Raw genomic sequence first — 20,118 nt, forward strand, 5'->3', positions numbered from 1 at the left:
CACCTGGCTTTGACTCTGGTACCACAAAAAGAAGATAAAATTGTACATATTTATTCTGTCCAGAGGAACCACTCAAAACCAAGGGAGAAATTTGAGGCTGCTGTTTTAGCTTGAAGACTCATTATGTTTGAAGCCCAAAGAAAGAATAGAAGGCAGGTAACTAGTAAGCATGCCACAGAAACCATTGCAATATTCTGGCAAAGTATAAAAAATATATATATATATATATATATACACACACACGCACGCACGCACGCACGCACGCGCACGCACACACACATATAATGATAATGATAACGATCAAGAACCCAGAGGAAGCAAGGCTTGGCATTCATTATCTGTCTGTCCCAAGAGTTGTAAAGAGCCAAGGTTTTTAACAAGATTGTTGTTTTAGAGTAGATTCTGTGGAGAAAGTTTAGACCTTGAGAGAAAGGAGGTGTGCATCCGGGGCCTGGAACCCATGTGAAAGACAGGCCTGGGGGCAGGAGTCACCAGGAACTAGGCAGACCCACCTGATCTGATAGTCTACAGTCAGGCAGAGATAAGTATTACAAAACTGTTGTCTGACTTGTTCCCAGTGCACACCATCGCTGTTGCTCCATCTGGGTGATACTGAGTCACAACACAAAGCCACATGCCGGTCACCGCCACCTGGAGTCTCTGAGACATGTTCCCAAGAGCAGACCAGTTTGTGTTATGCTGGGACAAAGTGCTGCCTTCCTGAGCCGCCATGTGATGGATGACTCTTGCTAGTGGGAAAGAAAGTCCCCATCCTCTGACCACACTGACCCACATGGACCCTGTGTGAGAGAGAGCACAGCCGCCCATCGTGGCTGGAAACTGAACTGTGCATTCCATGCAGAGCTGACAAGTAGCTGCTCTTGGTTACTGTGAAGACGGTGTTCCTGTTTGACCGAGCGGTGTCGGCAGATAGAGAAGGGGGCGGACCCTTAGGCTTCTAACCCCAGGTACCAGTCTGCTGTTGGATGCCAGCTGGTGCATGCGTGTGTGGTGGGTGCTGGCATCTCTTTCTGATGCCCTGCATTGCAGATACGTGTCTGCCATTATCCGTCCTTGCCGGATTTAAGCTGCCATCTACACAGCTGCACAGCGAGCTTCCAGCCCCCACTTCTAACAGCCCCAAATGATCACGGGGCTCTTTTAGTGCGGGATCTCTAGTAATGAAACTTATATAAGCCCATAGTAAGCCACTTCTGCAGGCACCCATGGGTTCAGATCTTCCTTCTCACATACAGCAGAAGCTACCGCTTTGCTGTCATTGGGTGATTTACGAGGTATGAATTATGCATAGGTGGGTGGCTGGAATGGATAGAGTCATTTGTCCGGCTTAGGGAGTCACATCTCACTTAGCTGCTCTATCGGCCGCCTACACACAGTCCTCCCGCTCTGGGCCTCTCGACTGGCTCCTTATGCTCCTCCACAGTTTCAGTGAGCCTGCCATGACCCACTTTACCTCCCACAGAGTCGTGGACAACCATCAGCTGGGTAATGTACAAATGCTTTGGCTTATTAGCCCGTGGTTCAGAGGGTAGGTCTTAGATTCGGCCGAGGCTTGTTTAAAATCTGGTTCACACTGGCTGTGAAGCCTAACACCGATCACTTGACCTCCTTCCATTGAGTCCTCCCCGTCTGTAGAATAGTGGTGCCATTGGGATATGATAGTGGCACTGCCAATATCCAGCGCATGAGGCTTTTGGTAGATCGAAGGGGTGGTTTATGTGTTGCTACAGGCACTTGGTAGAATCAGCTTGCCTTTCACACCTGCCTGCCTCAGTCCCTCTAACTCTAAGCTTCTCTGGAGCAGAGGCCCAGTGAGGCTGGCCTGGAACATGTCTGCGTGCTCTGAAAATAAGAGCAAAGAATAAACCAGACACAGGGCCACTTACAGCTCCTGGGGGGCATTGTCCATTTGTATGCTCTCCAGTGTGTTGTCCCTTGCTTCCAACTGCACTCCTTACTCTGAGCTAGTGGTCGGTCACCTTTTAAGCCACTTCCTGACTTGAGGTCATTGTTGTGCTGGTCTGACTCCCTCTTGAGTATTTGTATGTTCCTTGAGGGCAGAGATGGTGCTCACCTGCACATTGCCTGTCACAGAGAAGGGAGCAAAAATTGTTTCCTGAATAAAGGCTGGGAGCAGTGACTATAGATTCAAGGATATGGGCAGAAAGACAAAACTCAAGGGAAGTGAAGCCCCAGAGAACCAGGGTTCCGTTACTACGGTGACTTCTGGGTGTCTCTTGTTTGTGGGATGGGATGGGGGAATTCGCTTTCTTCTTGGTACTGTTTTCTTTCTTTCTTCCTCATCTGAGCCCAGAAGAGCAGCTGTAGGTAGCAACCTCTCAAGTCAGTGGGCAGAGCTTCCCCGAGGCAGGAGCCACTGAGCCAGACCAGAAGCTGTCCTTCGTACTAGCCCATGATGTCTTCTGGAACTGCAGTTGGAAAGGACTCCTTCAGCCCAGTGCACGTGATGGGGTCATAAACTGCAGATGCAGTGAGCTCCGCAGGGCATGTGAGCACTCAGGGCCAGAGTCTACCCTTTGTCCATGTCACTGCATGAGTCCTCACGACCTAGATTCAGCTTAGGGACATAGCTGTGCTGTACCGGCCTGTGGGCTCTGTGCTCCTGCTTGAATCTGTGAAGAGAGGTTCTGGCTTCTTGGAGAGTGTCAGCATCAACACAAACCCCCGCAAGCTCGCCAGTGAGGAGCTAGTCCTGTGGACTCAGATCCAAGTCTTACAGGCCAGGTAATGCAGGTAATCGGCTCAGTTCTGTGAGCCCAATGCTCCTCACCTGAAACCCTGGGCGAGGTTGCTCTGAGGACTAAAGGAGACAATATTTAAAGTTTGAGAAGCTTTGTCCTCTCAGGCACTGTAATAATTCACTGTTGTTCTCAAAGGCCGGTGGCCAGTGGTGGAGGGAGCATGTGCCCAACACATCTGGGCTTGATTTCCATGTGTGGCATCCATTTCCTCCTTGTTCCCTTATGTCTGAACGCAGGCTGCCTGTTGAATAAAGATCTTAACCTACCCATACTCCCTATCCGCCCCCTCTTAAATACGACACATGTTCATGCTTTCCTCGCCCGAAGGTTAGAACTAAAGATTTAGGGTGAATAAGGCCGTCCAAGGTTCTTGCTGTCTTGACCATGAGCCATTCTTTATGGGTTGGCATCTTCTATCTGTTCAGCCGAATTTCCCAGCATCACACATAAGAGGTAAGAAGGAAGGGGAAGGCACCCGAAAGATAAAGAGCCTGGCTTTGTCACAGGCACCTAACATCCCGTCCACCAGATGAAGTGACATGGCAACAGCCAGACAGAAGACAATCTGAAAGTTGAGCTTTCAGTTGTATGGCCATAAGCCTGCCTGGAACGGTCTCTGAGGAGTGGCCACGGGGCAGTCTGGTGGGATGCTGGGCAGCCAGCCTGCCACACTTCCCTCCTCCGACCTCTTATATCACTCATTCAGTACCAGGGGTGGTTTGGGCCTCAGGGTTGTTGAAAATGTTATTTGGGGAATTTTTTTATTATTATTTTGTCTGTCTGTCTTTTGTTTAATACAGGGTCTCTCTGTTACGTAGCTCTGGCTGTCCTGGAACTTGCTATGTAGACCAGAATTCACAGAGGTCTACCTGCCTCTGCCTTTGGAGTGCTGGGATTAAAGATGTATGGCACCATGCCTGCCCAGACTTGTATTCTTCCAAGTCTGATACCAGAATTTCCCAGGCTCCAAATCATTCTGTAAGACGACACTGATCATAATAGTTTGTTATTACTATTATTAATAATACACATGTCAAGTAAAATCACTGCTGGATTCCTTCACCAGGCATTTTTAATCAATAGTGTGTACAAGTGTGTGGTAGCTCATAAAACATTTGTTCTTTTTAGTTCATTTAATTATACATTTTTTTTTTAACAGAGAGGATTTCTGTCAGGCTTCAAGCATGTCATCAGTGTAGGTTAGCCATGGTAGCACCAGGTCCTTCCTCAGAGAGGAGTCAGTTTGCCAGTGCAGACTTTTCTAAGGGTTGCTGGGAACCAGCGTGGCTGCCTGCAGATGGCTCCATCCCTGGCCTCCCTCCTTTAATGCCTTCTGAGTCTCCAGCAAGGCACTCAGCAATCAGTGCAGACCTCTTAGGCTCTCCCCAGCAGGGAGGAAGGCAGAGACCAACCTACTTTCCTCCCAGGCCATGAAGAGGTAGGAGGAGGCTGGCTGGAACCGTTTGTTGCTGCTGTTTGCTCTTAGACCAGGAATTTGGGAATGCTAGCATGTGTTTTCTGACTGCCTGGTTTATCAGCATTCACACCAAAGGAGCTACCGCAAAGCTTGGGGATTCTACATCACTGCCCGCCTGCAGAGGCTGAGCTGCTGTGCTGCTGTCTGTGTTCCTTGCAGCTTGAAGAAAGGACCAACGTGCAGTCCCAGCGGCTGCAAGACACAGGGTGTCCTCCATGTCAGGCTTGAGAAGAGAGGCCTGTCTCTGTCCCACGCTTGCTGTGCAGATGGCGGCTGCGTTCACCTCAAAGCGATTGGCCCTGCCAGACTCTGCTTCTGAGCAAAGGAGCCATGTGGAAACCACACACCCTGCCCGATAAGCGTGTGCCTGGGAAATGGTTCCACGCAAGCCACGGCGCGCATCCGCATGCACAGTCAGACACCTGGGGAGCAATCAGTCCTTTCCCTCCAGCAGGAACCAAACTCAGATCTGTGAGCTTTGCAGCAGACATCTTTACTCACCGAGCCATCTCATCCACCCTCCATCTGCTTCTTTAAGAGATGCATCTGGGCTTGAGGTATTGAATTAGAAGAAGAATCCACTGTTTTCTGCAAGGCCAAGGCTCATGCAGAATCTTCTGAGGAGGAACCTCCATGGCTCCTGGAAGGATCTGCAGAGCTGGTTTTTGTTTGGCCCGAGAGGGGACCTCCTGGGCTCGACTTCTTCTCCCAATAAGAAGAGGTTGATGATGCCTGTTCAGACAGCCGCTTGTGTCTGTGCCAGGTGACACTGTGACCCCTGGCCCTCAGCCAGTCCCGCTACAACTGTTCCTAAAACAGATGAGGCCAGAGAGCCAGGCTTCGCCACTGAGACCCAGATTGGGACACTGGCTTTCCTGTTTCCCTGTGCTGGTTTGTGAATGGAGAGCCATGGTTTTGTCTTTGTTTTCCTGTGGTTGTTTCCACAGAGCATGGGCAAAGAAGGTGGAAACACACTTGGCTGAATATCAACAGTGAGAAGTGATGTCCCTGGTGGACCGTTAGTGTTTCAGAAAAGTGTCAAGTCACATTAGCCAGGATTGTTCCCTGTCCTGCACGCTACCAGGATTCAAGGGACTATGGCTCCAAAGTCAAAGCTGACTCTGCCAGCAGGGAGAGGTGGAAACATCAAGCACACAGACAGATCCCCCGCCTCACCAGCAGCCGGCGCCCAGCGTCCAGAGGTGTGTGCTGGTGGTGAGCCTCTTCTTCCGAGGGCTGGCCAGTGCACAGCTCAGCCCCTCACCCAGAGCCCTCATTTCAGGAGCTGCCTGCTTGAGAGCTGTCGTTCCTAGCTGGGTGGGTTCTCCGAGGGCGTAGGACTCAGAGCCAGGGCTGCTTCTGTCCCCCAACTCTTGGTGCTGACCTTGTGTGCCCAGGGCTGCCTGTGTTACTCAGAGTCCTCAGTTTGACTTTAAAGGGCTTGGCTTGACCCTCCTCAGGAAGGTTTCTGAGGCTGTATGTGCGCACTCTCTGCTCTCTGCTCTCCTGCACAGCCCTGTATTCCCCCTGAGGGCTAGGGAACACGCTCCTGATTGGTTAACTCTTGTGCCTTCCAGAAGTTGCCTCTTCATGTGCTTTGAATTAGCTGTACCCTTCCCTCTCCGGTTTTAGTAATGTATGGTCGGTTCAGCTTAGATTCAGATTCAATTGGGAAATGAAGCAAAAGGGATATTTCCTAAGAAAGAATAAAGGCAACTTAGTCTCGTTTTCAGAATGGTGCAGTCTCAAGGCACAGCCTCGCCGTAGACCATCTGAGAAATAAAATCAGAAACTAAGGAAGCACATTTGCCGTGACATTGCCACCTGTGGTGATTTTTAGCCTGTCCTCCATCCCGAAGCACCTTCCAGGCATCCATTTCATAGCTGGAATGTCACAGTGCACTGGCTTTCCAGCCCTGATCATTTCCTGTTTCTTCTCTGCTTAACATTCTCATGGACGGACGTACCTCATCCATTCACCACCCTCTTGTGAAACACTTTCGTGACTCTCCAATCATAACAGTGTTTCATAAAGTATCCTAGCACAGACTCACAGGCCAAAGCCTGACTTTAAGGCCCCTAGCAAAATTTTCTGTATTAATTCCCAGTCTCCACAGCAGTGCAAGAGTATACTCGTTTTTCAGAAACTGTCAGTCTCTATTGGGTAGACTACTGGTCTGTGAGTTTACAGAGACCTTATCTCACAAATCTAAATTGTTTCTCTGATAACTGGATACTGGTATTTTCCCTTAAGTTTCAGAGGGTGTGTGTGTGTTGCCAATGATTTTTTCCCATTTCCTGCCTGATTGGTTTGTCATAAATCCATTTAAAAATATATATCTACAAGATATACTTGTAGCCAGGCGTTGTGTGATTAAGTCAGTCTGCAGAAAGCTGCCTGCCATAGCTCCGGGATGTCATGAAGGCGGGGTAGGAAAGCCACTGCTTTTTTGCACAGGGGTTTCTTTGGGGATGAAGAAATGTTCTAGAATCAGGTGGTAGCGGTGGTTCCTGTGCCTGAAGAACCCAGTGTGCGGCACTTTCAGGAGGCAGATTTTGTGTGTGTTTGTGTGTTTGTTTGTTTACATCACGAAATAAAACATAAAAGTATTAACCAAAGGAACTGTTCTGTGGTGTGGAAGAATTGGGCCCAATTCTCCCTTACAGACAGGGTTAAAACACCAGACTTGTATCAGCACCTTCACAGTCCTGTCAACTCAGAGATCCAAAGCAAGCTGGCCACAGGAAGCGTCTCTCGCTCCTCTTGGAGCCCTTCCATGGTTTGGTGTTAAGGCATCATTTGGCCGTTAGGTAGGTTTGGGACCCATCCAGGGCCTGGCAGCGGTGCTGCCACTCACCCTCAGGGGCTCGCACTTCGCTCTCTCTCCACTACAGGCTTTCAGAGCTCCAGGCCCTGCAGTAGGAGGTTGTACAGGAGCAACAGACATCCCAGTGTCTCGGCCTGGGGCGTATCTGAACAAGCAGTACCAGAAACGGGAGCCTCAGCGCACCCCGAGTGCCGGGGGTGGGGCCTTTCCTATGCCGTGCTGGTGTCTTGTGAAAGGCCTTTATGGCCTTGTAGTGCAGGGTGGCGCGGGATCTGCCCTCACCCCCTGCAGCCTGTGCATCCGTCACACGTGGGTGATCCAGTCATCAGACTCTCGCTGCTTCTGACGTAGACAGAGCTTTGGTTTGAAGTGTAGTAGGTCCAGTTTGCGGCATGCGGCTAGTGTCAGCATTGTGAAGGTCCCACAGCTGCATGGTGTTTGCGCCCAAGGAACTGCACTATCTTAGAGTGTGTGTTTGGTGGGGACTCTCCTTCACAGGAGTCTACGCCGAGAAGATAATTCGTGTTTGGTTGGGAGAGGTCAGAGTATGTGAACATTACAGTTTATGAGGTGATTGCCGGTAAAGTGAATCATACCTTGAAGGCAATAGGAGAGATCATTTTTATACCAAGGAAACCGATGCTGCCTCCCTCGTGTTGTGTATAAATACCCTTGCCACAACTAGGAAAGATCGGGAAATTGAGGGCTGCTTTAGCATTGCTGGCTCAAGCAGTCATTAAGACTCCAAACCTTAGCACGGAAGAGGTGACTCACTCTGCAGACTGTGGTCCCAGCATCTTCTCGGGCTCCGTGTCCGCAGTGTGGAGTGTGGATGGGAGACAGATAGGGCCGTATCAGACAGGGACGCTGCTCTCCGCCCCTGGAAGTGGTGTCAGTGAGGGCCTTCCTTTGCCTTTCCCCTCCATGCCACCCACCACACTTTGTGTGGACTTGAGGTCTCCACAGTACAGGACGCAATAGTCCCAGAGGTTCTGAGTGCTAGACACGGACTCCAGTTACCCTGAGCTCAGCGGTGGACACTTTCCCCAGGCTCTCTGTTCCTCCCTTGTGAAGTGCAGGAAAATGACAGCACCCATCTGTGGAGAGTTAGGACAACTTGGTGGGAGCATTTTCCATTGCACAGGGCAGTGCCCAGCATATAGTGAACGCTAACTTCTGTCGGCTCTGGCTGCCAAGACGTGGAGCCTTCTTCTCTTCAGTACCCCATCCCATAAATATGCCATCTCCTGTGAGCTTCAGACAGCATCCGTTTATCAATCAGCTCACCATAAGCCGACACACAGCACACCTGGGGTCTCTGTTCAGCAATGCTAAAATCGGGTTGTCAGCAGAGCTGTCATCCGGAGACCTTGCTAGGGTGGAATCCATTTCCTAACTCTCGCAGGCTCTTGATCAGGCTCAGTTGCTGGGATTGTGGGACTGACATCCAGTCCCCTGCTCGCGATGGCTCTGAGCACCCCTCAGCCCTGGAGATCCCCACAAGTCTGGCCCCGTGTAAGAGCTGCAGTTGAGAAGTCCCTCGTGCCTAATGCTTCTCACACCTCGCCCTGCATGTCATGAGGAGCTATCGTCTTCCAGGGCTTACTCGATGAGGGCAGCTCATCCGGGCTAATGTCTTTTTTAAAGTTGGCTCTGCCAGGTCACACAGCTTGTCACAGTGGAGACTGCCTCATTCACACATCCCAGGGGTGGTTCAGGGAGAGTTCTTTGGGGGGCAGGGACCTTGGGAGGTAGCTCAGAATTCTGCCTACCACAGCACAGCCTTAGCAAGGCACACACTCATTTCTTCCCTCCAGCTGCCAGCCAGGAGACTTCTCCAAGTGGGCGGAGCCCTCTGCTGTGCTGAGGCTGTGTGGACCCAGCAGAAGTCTATAAGCTTCAGTCCCCAAGAGCTTAAAGTTGCATAATACAAACCCAGCTGGATCTTTTCTTTGTCTTGGGACCTCCAGGAGTGCTTATGTAACAAAGAGGCACCAAGATGGTCCTGCTTTTTCTCCAACCTCCGGATTCCTAGGACTTCTCTGCCCATAGCCAAAAGACGGGACTTCCTGCCCGCCCTGGCCCATGTCAGTCATCTGTCTGGCCCTGTGTCCTATGAAGGACAGAACTGAAAGGTGCTGGTGAACCAGGAAACTTGGATGGCAGGTTCTGTAACCCGGCACCCTCTGCTCCCCACACGGTGTTCAGCTGTCTGAATCCTGCACTAGCAATTCTGTGGGGAGAACTCAGTCAGCTGACCCGCCTTCTCAGGGCAGTCACTGTCTTATGGAGAGTGTAGTGGAATACCCTAGGTCAATCCTGTTTGTGATTCTGCAGAAGCCATCTGCCGCGAACGTCCTATCGCTGTGCTCTGCCTCCTCCTACCCGCTTCCTCCCTCCTGATGGGATTCGCCTCGGGAAGCGGTACCGGAGTTGAAGGGACAGGGACGTCTGGAGGCTGAATCAGGAAGCACATCATGTCAGAGTACTGGCTTACCAGGCGTTAGCTGTCCCTCCCACAAGGCCTGGGCTGCTCTCTCAGCTCTCAGGATGGGGGATTGGGACTGGGGGCGAGAAGGGGCTGGGGATGGCGCTAAACCTAAGGGCTGTCACTTCCCCACACACTCCTAAATTGGCTCCAGGGCAACAACCTACTCCACTGGAATGACAGCTACTCACTGGCTTTCCCTAGAGTGTGTTGCAGAGAAAGGGATTTGCCAGCATCACCTGGGTTCTCATTCAGGCTCTTGGTACCCAGTTCAGCATGAACCTGAAGTCTCCTTATATACTCTGAAACTTGACCACGGGCATTGCTCTTAGGATGACAGCTAAGGAAATAGAAGCTTTGTGTGTGTGTGTGTGTGTGTGTGTGTGTGTGTGTGTGTGTGTGTGTGTGTTGTGTCCACAGCCTGGCATACATAAGAGAGCGTGTGTGCCCACCTCGGGTCAGATACAGTGCACCTGTAGTAATTGAGACCCCAGTACTGTAGCTCACTTTGAATCACACACCCTGTGAAGGAGCTGAGGCCACACCACGACATTACAGTGTGAAGTACCGTTCTCGTGGGAGCAGGGTGTGGCTCCATGTTCCTCTGGTATCTGGCTACTCTTCCCCGTTGTGTAATGCTGCTAGCGCATTTGAAAAGATCCACAGAAATACATAAATTTTAGTAAACCAGATCTTTTTGTTACAAGTGTAGTAGAAACAGGGCCCTTCCACTTTCAAACCAATTGTAGCTGTAGTCAGGACACCCTGACCGTTCACACAGCATCGGCTTGGTCACAACCCTCCTCTGCCAGCTCTTCTAGACAGGACACGTGGACTATAGCCTAGGACATGATGTGGTGTCTGGCTTGTCAGAACTCCAGGACCCCGATGTTTTCAGAGTGGCACTGGCAGTGTTTTGTAGTAACCCACAAATCAAAAGCAATTGGAAGCGTAAGTATACTCCATGTTGGTGGACATAAACACCACAACACAAAACTGAGCCCAAATGCCCGGATGTTTGCCTTATGGCAAGGACCCTGGCGTCCCTCTTCTGTTTAATAAAATTAATAAAATTAGCTATATATTACACTGCAGGACTCTTTTTAGGGACTTTAGAAGGTTGTCTTTTCTTTGTTTGGTGGAATATGATGTCTGTCCTGTTTTCCACAAGGGTTCTCTCTAATGGGGGTTGCCTTGTTGCATTAGAAAGATGTTTTGGAATGAACTTTCTTGTTGGTTTTAGGTTTTCTCCAGGTTAAGGCCAGTAACATTGGAGCAGGAAATCTCTTGTTGCAGGAGGCTGTTCTGTGCAGCAACCCTGACATAACCCCACTAGATGCACAAGTAACCCTTTCCCTGAGTTTTGGCAATGGAAGACATCTCCAGACATTGCCTGCCATGTCTCTTGGTGGACACCCAAGGGGGCAGATGTGACTGCGACCCTGTGAGTCTAGGCTCACATCCACTGCTTCAGCAAGCAGTGGGACTACCAAGAAAAGAAGGCCCCAGAGCAGGCATCTTCTGCCTCGCCCTTGCCAACGCTCAGAGCAACTTAACTGCCGTGGAAGAGTTAATATAAAGTGAGCAAGACATGGACCAGTCAGGTGGGCAACACCAGCAGCATCTACCCTCAGTACCATGCCTCAGAGACAGTTCATGCTTCCTGCCAGAAACTTGCTAGAATCACTCTTGGACACAGTATGCCGTAAATTAATCTCGAATGATTTATGAGGAAATGGGTTCCAGATTTGGTGATCTCAGCTCAAGTAGTAGGTGGCTGCCTGATAGACATTCCCATTCTCAAGAGCTTGTAGTCCGCTCACTAAGTGTGTGCTCAAGTGTCGACTGGGAGAGCTGTTGAGTGCCTGATATACTCCCGTGTCCTGGTCTAGGAGAAGTTGGTGCTTGGAAACTGCCACCGGCCATCTCCTCACGCCTGGGGCGTCTCCTACATTGGTCTCAGGCCTCCTCCTGCCCTCTCCAGGGCGTACGTTATTACACATAATGTCACATATTTCTTTGGTCCCAAAAGCTTCTTTTCAGAATTTTGGCAGACACGCCTTTCCAATGTGGCGACGTCTGTGACTGTCCCTTATATTTCTGAGTTATCTTCACTTCTCACATACATGCCAGGACGTTAGAAAATTCAGGACAGGAGCTGGGTGTGGTAGCACATGTCTTTAGTCCAACACTCAGGAGGCAGAGGCAGGCAAATTTCTGTGAGCTCCAGCCTGGTCTGTATAGTGAGACCCCACTTCAGAGAGAGGGGGGGAGGGAGAGAGAGAAAGACAAGAAAAAGCAGGACACCCGGAAAGGTTGGGTTTAGTATAGAGATAAAGAAAAGTAGAGAAATACAGGGAGGTGCAGAGTTCACACTCCTTCAATTGTTGCTTATTCAGCAACCACTGTGCCTGCGCATCGGCCATATACCTGCAAGGGAACGGATCTTAATCCGCAGGACAGTGGGACAGGTCCCCAGCTGAGGGATGGCACAGAAGTCAGTGGGCACTCAAGAAAGGTACTGCAGGGGGCAGGAGAGGTGGCTTAGCGATTAAGAGCACAGGCTGCTCTCCCAGAGGTCCTGAGTTCAGTCCCCAGCACCCACACGGTGACTCGCAACCATCTGTAATGGGGTCTTCTGTCATGCAGTCATATGTGCTGCAGAGCACTCACATACATAAATAGACAAATCTTTAAGAGACAGGAAAGGTGTAGTGCAGCTTGTGGAAAGAGGGTCTGCGAAGGTTTCTCAAAAGAAGCGCTGTCTTGACTGGACATGATGGGCTTGTTGGTGTCCAGGAGAAACCACGCCCCCAGGCAGGAAGGTCTGAGCTGAAGCAGGAAGAGTGAAGTAGAAACCGAGGAGCCTTGGGCGTTGCCTCTCAGGAATCTGCTCTTTGCAGGTTTACCCAGATGAGGAGCCCTGGGGTGGGGGTGGGGAGCGGATTGAGGGTGGAGTGACAGTTGCTTAATTTTTTCACCCTCCACTACCTCTGGAACATAGTAATGCTCTTCTACAATGATTTTAAGAATGTCAAACACAACAGAAAATTGAGTCGCTAACTGGCAGCTTTGAGCGCGTGTTTCTGGAGGCTGCCATGGGCCTCTGGTTCTGCCCAGTTTTGTTTTCCACTTGGTAACTACTTCTTAGTTTCAACACTGGCCATCATCCTTTGTGACTAAAGTGCCCGTCAGTGGGGGCCGCCTGGTAAGTAGTCCCAGGCTGTGTGTTGGCTTTTGCAGCTCACCTGGCCTCCTCTTAGATTTCCTTTGCTGTGTTGAAAGGGTTTGCCCTAGTATTGGGAAATGCACGCGACTGCTCGCACATTACTTTTTCAGATGACTGAATAAAAGCACAAAGAGCTGGTGGGCTGTCTTGGGGCAGGTGTGTGGTGATGTGGGATTTGGGGGGGCGCACCTGCCTCATTTGAGGGAAACTGTGAGCATGGTTCCCTGATCATGCCGTCATGCAGAGTATGTGAGGGACGGCGTGTCTGGTTCTTTTGGCTGAGATGCCTCCTAGCACTAGCCATTGCTTTTGTCGGCCTGGTTAGCCTCCCCTCTTCCTGGTGGAGCACCTGGGACGCACGCACATCACGCACCTCTTTTCTCTTCCCGCCAGGAGTTTGGATAATGGGCTGTGTGCAATGTAAGGATAAAGAAGCTGCAAAACTGACCGAGGAGAGGGACGGCAGCCTGAACCAGAGCTCCGGGTACCGCTATGGCACAGACCCCACCCCTCAGCACTACCCCAGCTTCGGCGTGACCTCCATCCCAAACTACAACAACTTCCACGCAGCCGGGGGCCAGGGACTCACCGTCTTTGGGGGTGTGAACTCTTCCTCTCACACTGGGACCCTGCGGACGAGGGGAGGGACAGGTAAGCCGCTGTCAGTCAGGAGAGCCCAGGCACAGCTGTCCTTGTGTGTGTGTGGATGGAGTGGGTGGAGGTGTGCCACAGGTGTGTGGGGGTCAGAGGGCAGCTTTCAGGGGTTGCCACGGAGTCCAGGGATCAAACTTGGATGGTCAGACCCGCTGAGCCATCTGGCAGGCCCTTTGGCTGTGCTGTAGTTGACTCACTTTGGCGAAGGTTTTACCAGAGAAGTTTCAGTCAACTTTATCCGTCATCTACCATTCAAATCAAAAGGCCCGAGTTGAATATCCAAGGTACAAGAGGCCTCTTGTTACCGCTGTGAGGATGCTGCACAGTCAGTGCACCAAGTGTCCTCCTTGGCCCTGTAAGGTAAGCGTTGCCACCCCTGGCCACCCTGAATGCCTAGCATGGCCACTTTAAAGCAGGACTTTAGGTTTTCCCCAGGGTAAAGCCAGTAACCTTGGAGCAGGAAATCTCGTGTTGCAGGAGGCTGTTCCGTGCAGTGTAGGATGTTTGGCAGCAACCCTGCTTCTGGACTAACTTCCGTCCCCTTCTTCCCACTCCTCAGCCTGCCGGCCACTTCCTAGCCTGTGGGTTATTTGGCAGCACGGTTCCCCCTCATTTATCTGAAGCTCCTAGTGACCAGCCCTCAGGTTTCCACACATCTCTGTATTTTCCTCCGTACTATTCTGTGTATGCATGGTGTGTGGTTTTGTTTTTGATTTTGTTAGACAGGCTATTACTTTGTAGCTCAGGCTATCCTTGACCTATTCACACACACACACACACACACACACACATACACTCACACACACGCGCGTGTGCGCGCGCACACACACACACACACACCGCCTCAGTGAGTGTTGGGATTGCAGCCATGAAACATCACACCCAGCTATGTGTTTTAAAGATGAGTTTTGTATGCCAAGACCATTTTCATATTCTCCCCCCCCCCCCCCCGTTTCCTTTTCTTTCATGCCACAAGGCTAGGTTTCAGTGCATGTCTGTTTGCTGACCGAGCTAATGCTTTATAACACGTCTGGCATACATTTGTTCATATTCTCTGGGCTTCTTGTCGTTTGTGTCATGCATCTTCAGTCTGCCAAATCCTCACCCAGTGCGTGAACCATGGTAACCAGATATTTGGCATTATTTGTTCCAAACTTGTTTATTACAAAAGTTTAAAAGAATGTAGCATCTCTCAGCTCTTCTGGGGACAGACGCCTCGTGTCCTCCATGACAAATCACTGTGCCTTTTTCCCAGGAAAGCTGATGGTGCCGAGGTTTTTAGACTCTTTTCCCGTGTACATCATATGTCCATGGAGGCGGGGGAGGGCACCGAAGCCTGTGACATTGTCTCTTCCCACAGAGCTGAGTCAGCCTCTGCCCCACAGAACAAACGCCCGTGCTCAACCCTGTGCTACCCCTAAATCCAGCTACAGCAAGACCCTCACCAGACCTCCTGTTCCCCTGCAAAGGCCTGAGAAGGAAGCAGACAGGGAGTCTAGGGCTCTTTGTTCTTAGAAGATACAGAACTCACACACCCCTACACACACACACTCTCACATACGCGCGCGCGCGCACACACACACCCCTACACACACACACACACACACACACTCACACATACACTCTCACACATACACAACACTCCTACACACATGCACACGCGCGTGCGCACACACACTCCTACACACACGCACACACACACCCGCGCGCATACACACACCTACACACACACACCCGCGCGCGCACACACACTCACACATACACTCTCACACACACTCCTACACACACTCACACACACTCCTACACACACACGCACACACACACACACCCCTCCACTGTGAGAGGTGTTGAGTATTTTATAGCCCTAACTCTTAACTCAGCAAACATGAGCATCATTCCTGCGCATTCATTTATGAAGACTGGATGTGAAGGCTGTACATGTCTCATTCATTAAGGTCACCAGCATGGGCTCCTTGTCAGCCTGTGGGTGCATCCCCAGTCAGGGGTGATCTTAGTGGCAGAGGCCACCTGACTCCTTATAAAATTTGGAGTTTCGTATGCAGCACACTGGAGCTGGAGAGGAGCTTAGGGGTAAGAACTGCCCTTGCAGAGGCCCAGGTTCTGTTCCCGGCCCCTCCCTCTGTCCATCAGTCTGCTCACAACCACTTGTAACTCCGGTTCAAAGGCACCCAGGATCCTCTTTTGGCCCCCACAAGCTCGGACACACATGTGGTGCGCACACGCACACACAGGCAAAAACACATACATAAAAAAGCAGAGCCCGGGGACGGCAGATGCCCCTTGCTTGGGTGGCTGTGTTGTGTGCTCTGCGTTCCGGTCAGCATTCCCTTCAGTCTTCTAAGACCACCATGACCAATGCCAGCTTTCTGTCCACACACCTTTATGTCTTCCTCCATCCTCAGTGATGGAGGCAGAGGCAGGCAGCTCTCCATGAGTTCAAGGCCAGCCTGGTCTACAAAGCGAGTTCCAGGACAGCTGGGTTGTTACACAGAGAATCCCCGTCTCAAACAAACAAATAACAAACAAACAGAGAGGGCAGGAAGGTCTGGCCAGTGTGAGTTGTCTTCCATGTAAAGATGGTGTGGCTCTGTTTTTCCATTATAAAGGGAGAGGCATCTGTTACTGAGCAGGCATGACCATAGGGCACCCACAGTTTGTCCTTAAGCCAGAGAACCCTTAGAAAAGGAAGAAGGACCGCATCAGCCCTGCTCTGTGGTCAGGAAGCCACCTGAGACAGGTGAACAGGAGAAAGGAAAAGCCCCCTCCGTCCCCTCCAGGCTGTGCTCTCTTTCGTCAGTCCTGTGGACACATCTCCCTGGTAACAGCAAGCTCCACAACGGTGTGGCACTTGGCAGAGAGGAAGCCATGTGCTCTTAAACCATCATGGCCGGTTCTTTGAAACATGTGGGGGAAACTTTTGGAAGCCGGGTTACAGAGAAATTAAACCTTCCTTCAGCTATCCCGTCCTGAGTAACAACCACTGAACTTCAGAGCACGGCACATCCGTGACCTTATGTTTATTTTCTGTGTCTCTGTGGGTCTGAATCTGGGAGTGACAGCCTGGCCCTCCACCTGGGACAGGCTGTGGTCAGGGTGTGTTAGCTACACAGTTTGATTGAGAGTGACCTGCTCCTAGCTCATGTGATCTGGGCAGGATCCAGTTCCCGGCTGGGGGTTGGCTAGTTTGTTGCCAGCATGGCACCCTTCTTAGTCAAAGTCTGCAAGGTAGTGTGGCAGCAGAGAAGTCTGTCTTCTGGAAAGATGCGTCACCCTGGGGACACCCTGTCACCCCAGACGCTGTATTAATTTGAATCAAGTCATTGTGTTCATAAGGGAAGTAGGCTGTGCAGGGCCATGTGAGCCAAGGCAGGAGTCACGACACTGTCCTAGAATTCTGCTGCCCAGTGGAGCAAGCCTAGACTGAGTGAGAGCCTTTGTTCGTTTGTTTTGCTGTTAACGGTAAACTTCTAGAGTGAAAGGCAGCTCCCTAAGGGTCAGCAGGTGAGGTCATGTAGGAGGAGGAGTCTGGGGAAGAATGAGGGGAGTGTGAGCACAGGAAAATTCAAGGCAGAGCGCGAACAGAGTGTGCAGTAGGACCTCAAAGCAGGCAGCCATTACCACAGCTGCAGGTGCCAAGGGCCATGCAGCTTCCGTGTGGGGTGAATGTTACAGAGACGTCTCTGAGTCTCCCGTGGCCACAGAGAAGTCCCTGTTCATTCACTGGTCTGAACACAGGCTTCCAGGGACAGTGGGTAGGTGACAGAGTGTGGCAGTAAGTGCTGCAAACCCATACTGATCGGAACCCACCTCTTCCCCGGTATTCACCCAGAGTCCCTCAACTCCAGGTTTTTGTTATGAGGTCCCCTCTATAAAGGCCATGGTATAAATCCAGCCATGGTGTTCCATATTAATTGCAACACCTCATGTCTATCAATGCCGAATAAACATCGATTTTAAGGGTGAGACTTTAGCAGAGATTATAGTTTCTTGGTATTAATAACCTGTGTGACAACATCCTTCCTTGTTTTGGCAGGAGTGACACTGTTTGTGGCCCTTTATGACTATGAAGCACGGACGGAAGATGACCTGAGTTTTCATAAAGGAGAAAAATTTCAGATATTGAACAGCTCGTAAGTTTGGGTTTGAGGGAGGTGAAGCACACCTGCTTTTTGGTTTGGGAAAAGGTTCTTGTGGCAAACACATCAGATACCTGAAGATAAGGAAAGACTATTTTAACTGAATCCACTAGCTCATGGCAGTACAACCTGGGTGAATTGGTTTTAAAAAACAAAACAAAAAGGCAGTGTTACATGGCACTGTTTGCTAAAGGACTATGTAAAGCAGAGTCTGTTTTAGAATCTATTTTCTGGCTCTGTGTGTGTGTGCGCGCGCGCAAATGTGGGCATCAAGGCCAGAGGAAGCCATAAGGTGACATCTGTCACTTTGAGGCAGGTCTGTCTTTGAACCTGAATCTCCTGGCAGCCAGCAAGCCCCAGCAGTCTGTCTGTCTGTACCTCACACCCACAGCACCGTGCGGGGTTCACACCCACAGCACTGGGATTGTAGGCTTGGGACAGGGATTCTGGGACACAAGCACCCATAGCCACCAAGCATCCCTCCAACCCCCCCCCCACATACACACGTACAAATCCACATTCTCAGATGACAGGCACGTGCCCTCTGCCTTCAGATTACCTCCATGTTTCAGCTCTGGGCACGGCAGACCTTCACACTGCAGGTCAGCAGACCCTGTCTGCATAACACCGTGAACTTTTAAAATTAGGCATTGTCATCACCAACAGAGGTGTGGGTGTGTTTTGTTTTTAATTTACTGAAATACATGCAGAAATGTGCATATAACCATGCCTGGTGATGCTTGTATAACAGTGTAATTACTAGCTTATTGCCTTGCAAATTCATGCTTAAAGATTTTAAATTGATATGTTTATGTTACATGTGTCTTACCACAGTTTTTCAAAAACATAAAGTTTACTGTAGTCTCACAAACTAAGCTTGAGAGCAGCCCCTCCCCCACTAGAGACCTCCTGCAGACATGGACGTTCTTAATAGTAAACAGCTGCCATTTATTGAGAGCTCCTTATGCACTGACCATGTGCTGAGATTCGGTTGCTGTCATTTATTCGTCACAACTGTCTGAGGTATGTCTCACAGTCGTTATGTGATACACGGGTTAGGGGACTGCCCGAGTGCGCAGGCCAGGCAGAGGGCGAAGCCCAGGGTGAGGTGTAAGGTGTCGGGGTGATCTTGGAAAAGCCCAGATGCTGCCATCAAAGACAGCTCAAGTGTCCAAGTGACAGGAAAAGATTTAGAAAGTATTCTGGACATCTGGGGAGGGGGGATCTGGCTTTCATCTCTTCTCACTTGTGATTACTTACTGTTCCTTTGAGTCTCAGATGGATACATCTTGTCAGTCTGTTGATGGGCTTCCTGTAAACTCCCCAGTTCATACAGGGATTTCAAACTAGACAGAAGCAAGTACAGCTCTGGGGGTCTGTGTCCATTCCTGAAGCAGAGTCAAATCCACGGCCTCTTCCGTTGTTACAGAAAGGACCTCCGGTATCATCAAAGTGAACGCTGGGAATGTTTAAGGGACGGATGCAGTCTGCCCTGCCTCCCTGTTGTATGTGAATGCATAGGTTTCCATGTTTACAGAGCCTGCGGCTCACTGACCCTTCTCACATAAGAGAGAATCTCAGAGGGGCTTTTCCTTTCACAGTGGAATTCTGCATCCTGCATGCCATTTAAGTGCGCCTTTCAAGGTTATGGAAGAGAAAAATAAGGCTTGTACCACAAAACGGTATCTGGAGTCAAGGGTAATAACAGGGAAGGAAAGCAGGGGAGGGAAAACAAAGGACCACAGAGCAGATGGCACGAGCCCCTCCCTCCCCCGCTGCCGCCGCCCAGCCCTGGCTCTCGCGGCTGACAGGGGAGGGTTGGGGCTCTGTTCTGGGGCAGCTGCCAGCCCCCCTCTCCTGTGTCCCTCTCCTCACCCACCCCCATCAAGAGGCCCTCGTCCGCCATCGTATGTACAGGTCAGTACTCAGAAGGGCCCCATCCCATGCACCTCAGAACTTTAGCAGGCCTGAACTCACTCTGCACTGTATTTAATTCCCCATTTAATACCCTATTTTCACACTTGGTAACTAGTGATTTAACCATCTTGAAACAGCAAGTTCCTAAAATGCTTTTTACACAAATGGATTTGCAGTCATTACCCAGGACCCACTGAAAGTTCTTTTCTGTCACCATCAGAACAAAAGTAGTTTTCCTTTTGATTACTCATGTGATAAAAGTTGTTACAGAAAGGATTTCTCAGACTGAGAAGTGCAGTTGCCAAATGCAGGAAGAATCTAGCACTCCGTGGCTGGACAGGGCAAGGCTGGCAGCTGTTGGCAAAGCCATTTCCTGCCTGCATCTGGGCTCCCAGAACCTGGAGCCACAGCCCTGTGAGGGGCGTTAGGGTTTAGAGACAGGAAGATACGAACACGGGATTACTATAAAAACTTAGAAGCCATTCTCAACCTGTGTCAGGGTTACATCAAAACAGTAATCAAAACAGTAAGACAGTGTCTCACCAAGTATGAATCAATAAAGAAGCTGAACTGTAAGGACAGTTT

At 50.5% G+C, this 20,118-nt stretch overlaps 1 protein-coding gene across 3 annotated transcripts in view; it reads left to right on the plus strand.

Moving 5' to 3' along the window:
* The window catches only part of Fyn (FYN proto-oncogene, Src family tyrosine kinase), a 177,915-nt gene that overhangs the window by 116,232 nt on the left and 41,565 nt on the right, over window positions 1-20,118 (plus strand). For all 3 annotated transcript variants that reach the window (XM_051175548.1, XM_051175547.1, XM_051175549.1), the window contains 2 exons: window positions 13,199-13,456; window positions 17,514-17,610. In XM_051175548.1, coding sequence (XP_051031505.1) covers window positions 13,210-13,456; window positions 17,514-17,610 — 344 coding nt within the window. In that variant the 5' untranslated portion in view covers window positions 13,199-13,209. The remainder of the gene's footprint in view (window positions 1-13,198; window positions 13,457-17,513; window positions 17,611-20,118) is intronic.

This window comes from Phodopus roborovskii, unplaced genomic scaffold, assembly GCF_943737965.1.
Source record: "Phodopus roborovskii unplaced genomic scaffold, PHOROB, whole genome shotgun sequence".
NCBI lineage: Eukaryota > Metazoa > Chordata > Mammalia > Rodentia > Cricetidae > Phodopus > Phodopus roborovskii.